Source organism: Lathyrus oleraceus, chromosome 7 (assembly GCF_024323335.1).
Source record: "Lathyrus oleraceus cultivar Zhongwan6 chromosome 7, CAAS_Psat_ZW6_1.0, whole genome shotgun sequence".
Lineage (NCBI taxonomy): Eukaryota > Viridiplantae > Streptophyta > Magnoliopsida > Fabales > Fabaceae > Lathyrus > Lathyrus oleraceus.
The window spans coordinates 338,541,243-338,545,726 of record NC_066585.1 but is presented as its reverse complement, the minus strand read 5'-3'; the positions used below and the strand labels follow the sequence as shown (position 1 = coordinate 338,545,726).

Here is a 4,484-nt window from a genome sequence, read left to right as displayed (position 1 = left end):
GCAAGCATGATTTTTTCCCTAAAGGAGTCAGGTCGAGGCACCGCTCTCTACTATCCTTCATTTATCAAAGTATCCTTAATCGGGCTGAAGTGTTTGTTCCAGGAATTCAATACACCTCAGTGACTACTAATCAAGAATTCTATAAAAAATCACTAAGTTTAATGGGCTACATTTGGGATCCTATAGTGCGAGTATACAAGGTTCGTACTCAAGCTTCAAGTTCTAGTATTCAGCATTTGGAAGATGATGATGGTGATGATGATGAAGATGATGAAAATGAATAAGAGAATGATGATGAAGATACTCATCCCATGGAGGATGATCGACAAGTTGATGACCATGGTGATTGGCTAGGTGCAACACCTGGACAAAATCCATCTGATAACCAAGGCTGGAGAGAGTGGAAACACACCGGTTGGACCAACCAACAATCTTCCTATATGCCTCCACCTCCTTCTCAATCAGATAATTCTGATGTAATGGAAATGTTGAGAAATATGTGTCATACCCCAATTTTGTCCAGACAATTTAAAAACTTTCATTAGCATCCATAACAAGAGGGCATAATGGAAAGGCTCGGAACTTGGGGGTCTTATCAGAAGGTTTTTTTTTGTTACTACCCTCGCTTGTGTAGCAAAACCCTAATCCAAGGGGTCCTTACTTAATTGAGGTTCCATAAACCCTAATTGGGCATAACATTCATTGTGTGGCCTCCTAACCTTAATTTTACATAGCTCTTCATCCTTCATGGTGCTTGGTTTTGTCTTCTTGATCAAAAGTTCACTCAACATTCATTTGTTCATAACTCTTGGTTCTAGTCTAAGCTCCTGGTGCTGATGGGTTTAATCCTCTATGGTGTGTGCACTAGAAGATTGAGGATTCATTTGATCCATCTGATCTATTATGGGTGGTTCGTGAGCCTGACAGGTCCATGGTCCTGAGTCTTTGATGGGGATTCATTTCAAGCATCACATGTTCTTGATCTTCTGCTTGGTTGGGGTTATCATTAGTGCAATAACACAGGTCTTCGGTTCATGCATATCATTCGTCCATACAAGTTTGTTAAAGCCCAGTGTGATTGAATTCAACTGCTGATCATGTCCGTTGGTTTAGGATTGTTGGTTCATTCAAGTTATAGCATGGTTCATTAGCCATGTGCATGTGATCAGTTCAAGTCATGTTCAAATTTATCATACATATTTAGTCAAGACATGGTCCAACAAATCCAACTCCAATTCTTTATCCCCATTTTTCAAGTATCCATTTTTGCCAATCAATTCCATAACCAATTAAAAACTATAACTTTAAATCATTCACATAAACCATATCCAATAATTAAAACCATACTTCAATTCCACATTACATAGCCCAAGTCCAAATGATTGTTTCAAGTAGGACGAAAGTGAATTACAACAAGATTTTATTTATAAACAAAGCAATCCGACAAGCAGTACACACGAACACCACTAGCCATGCCAAACTTCAAACGAACAACCAAACAACAGCATAATGGTAAAATGAACCAAAGTTGCTAGCGGTAACAATCCCAGCTGCAAGCAAGGCTGCAACACCAAGCTAGATGAAAATAATGACATCACGGCAATGCCAAATTGTAGCCAAGTGCAACCTGCAACAAATAAGATCCTACATAAGTGAATCGATCCGATCAACCACAATAGCCAATGCAACTCGATGATAAAAAACATTTTCAAATTAAATCAAAGTTTCAACCAAGTTCTCACATGATTCCCCAAGCTCCAACACCGTGAACAAAGCTGCGACCAAAACTGCAATGCCGTGTACACACCAAGTGCAACCTGCAACAAATAAGATCCTACATAAGTGAATCGATTCGATCAACCACAATAGTCAATGCAACTCGATGATAAAAAACATTTTCAAATTAAATCAAAGTTTCAACCAAGTTCTCACATGATTCCCCAAGCTCCAACACCGTGAACAAAGCTGCAACCAAAACTGCAATGCCGTGTACACACCAACGCACCAACTGTGACCGAAGCAACACAGAAACATGCACTATCACAACAGAAACATGGATCATCAGCAGATCATGGCATTTAAACCAATGCATAATCATCTTCAATATCATATCTGCTGCATATCAAAAGAAGAAATAAAGCAAAACCTGCAGTGAAGCCCACAAACCTAACTTATGCAGTCCTTGGGAGACCCAAATCAAAAGCTCTGTAATGCAATGAGGCATCTCAAAATTAGTGGTATATGTGATACTAATTCAGCAACCATAGCAGCATGTGTTCTACAGAACTCAAAGCAAGCAATCACCCAAACCAACAATACAAGACAAACATATCCATAATGGATGGGTAATGTGAAACAAAGTAGTGTAATTGCAAAATGCTGCAAACAAAAAAGCAAGTCCTGCAATACTAAACCTGAGCCAAAACACAAGCCACACACGTTAGAGCAATTTCAAACCATATCACATAAACAATCCATAAGAATACTCATATACGAAGAAGTCGAATTTACAAGATGATGTCATACCAAATGGAGGGGACCACCCGAGTTTCAAACAGATCAAAATACGTAACTACAGACAAAGCACGAAATGACTCGAAATAATTTCAAGGATTCATATTTTGGTCCCCCCCAAATCTGAGAGAAATCAAATTCTAATAGAATGATTCCTTTCACCTCCTACCAACTCACAATAAAAGATGCCACATACCTGGCTCTATAAAAAGGGACGTATGCCAATCATTGTGGGGATGACGCTATCGTTACCCTGTAGAAATTCATCCGCAAATCACACTAAAGCCTGAAAATACTAAAGGTAGTTCAGAGTTCATCATCAAAACTCTGAATGAACGGAGCTAGGCCCTGAAAAAATCAACTAAGCACAAAAGCGAGTAGAAGGAATGAGCCAGCTAACGAGAAGAATGAGAGACAAGGGGAAAGCATTTACCTTTGAATTTGTCTTTCTGGTAAACCTCCAGACGATTTTTTTTCCTTTTTAACTTAGTATGTGCATACGAGCAGGACAAGTTCATGTTGAAAGCTGATTTCGCTTTATGTATATCCAAATCGCGTTTTGTCTCTTGTTCATCATGAAAATTCGTTGTTGCGTGAGAAAACTTGTTTGTGTGTTAGGGTCTAATGTGATTTCCTTGCTTGCTAAAAATGGGTTTTGTTTAGTTTAAGGTAACAAAGCTTTAAGATTAATGGTTCGATTTGAACGTTTGGTAAACATTTAGAAGAAAATAAGCTAGAATTTGTGTTTAAGACGCAGATTAGGGTAGGGTTGTTGTTTTCCCCTTAGCGTTTAGAGATAGTGACCCATTGGAGAGGACAGCGGCGCCATCGCCCATCTCTGGAGAAACCAATGGAAGAAGATGATCAGAGCGGGTAGAAAAAGAAGAGTGAGTTTGGGTTGTAAGAGAGAAGAGAGTGAGAGGTTTTTCGTTGTCTTGCTAGTGAAATTCCTTTTAAAGACTCATTATTTCTCAAATTCCATGTCTAAAAAAATATTTAAGGAACGATGCAACGTGTGGAAATTCGGTTCCTTGCTGACCGTTTTTCTTCATTACTTTGTTTTATTAAGAAAGGGCATTTAATTCTCAATAGTTATGATTCAATGTGCTGTCAGCTACTGGTCTTTCCAATGGATTTTTTGGATTCCCCATTCAATACCATTGTTTGTATGCCACTAATAATTTATTGAAAGAGAGAAGGTATGGCCGACTACCTCCTTCCCTTCCGTCTTTTTTAGGTTTTTTCGCTACCTGGGTTGGACTTGGGCCTTCGACCCAACTCGGTGGACAGAGGTAGCACCATTGGGCTTCATGAGCCCTTGTGGTTTGCTACTCTTGGGAAAACCCCCATTTTATTGCATACCCTATTTTATTTTACTTTTTTTATATTGTATTCGTCTATTTTCTATTTTAATGTTTATTTAATTTTTTGGATAAGATGATAATATTAATATTAGTAAATAACGATACATTATTTTAAATGGACACGTTGTTATACTTACATTCTTTTATCCTTATTTTATTTTAGTTGTTATACTTACATTCTTTAGGATATTAGAATTAAAAAATTAGTTAACTGTTGATATTAATAAATGGACAAGTCATTATACTTTATTGTAAAAATAGTTAAACCTTGGTCCAACACCAAGTAATCTTTTTCAAATCTGATTAACTCTTTGAAATCGAATTCAAAATCTTTTTTCGATACGACTTCTAAGAACATTTTTATAACTTAAACTATGGATGAAAAGGAGTATACTAAGCGCCTGCTTCACTATCTCTCGAGTATTCCAACAATTGGCGTTCGCCATATTGCTCGAATTCTCGTCGTCTAATTAAAACTCTAAAACTTACAAATTCTAACCATTTTCTGAATCAAATATAACTTCTAAAGAATATTCTTTCATAACTTAAACTTCAGATGAAAAAGAGTATAAGAGGCGTTCGCTTTGCTATCTCTCGAGTATTCGA

At 37.4% G+C, this 4,484-nt stretch overlaps 1 protein-coding gene across 17 annotated transcripts; it reads right to left on the bottom strand.

Annotated features, from left to right (window-relative positions):
• Window positions 1-1,312: 1,312 nt before the first annotated feature.
• Window positions 1,313-3,679, bottom strand: LOC127100830 (uncharacterized). 17 transcript variants are annotated; one of them, XR_007794495.1, is made up of 6 exons: window positions 2,948-3,679; window positions 2,711-2,767; window positions 2,527-2,572; window positions 1,933-2,414; window positions 1,743-1,817; window positions 1,313-1,627 (listed from the first exon to the last, which is right to left on the bottom strand). XR_007794495.1 is itself a non-coding variant. In XM_051038117.1 (5 exons), exons 2-5 carry the CDS (start codon window positions 2,222-2,224, stop codon window positions 1,467-1,469), a joined length of 399 nt encoding a protein of 132 aa, XP_050894074.1. In that variant the 5' UTR covers window positions 2,225-2,800; window positions 2,948-3,676; the 3' UTR covers window positions 1,313-1,466. The 17 variants fall into 17 exon arrangements, 2 of the variants coding, with proteins under 2 accessions (XP_050894074.1, XP_050894073.1); XR_007794486.1 differs by having other exon boundaries at window positions 1,933-2,037; window positions 2,147-2,205; window positions 2,527-2,800; window positions 2,948-3,675; XR_007794488.1 differs by having other exon boundaries at window positions 2,711-2,800; window positions 2,948-3,675.
• Between the last annotated feature and the right edge of the window lie 805 nt (window positions 3,680-4,484).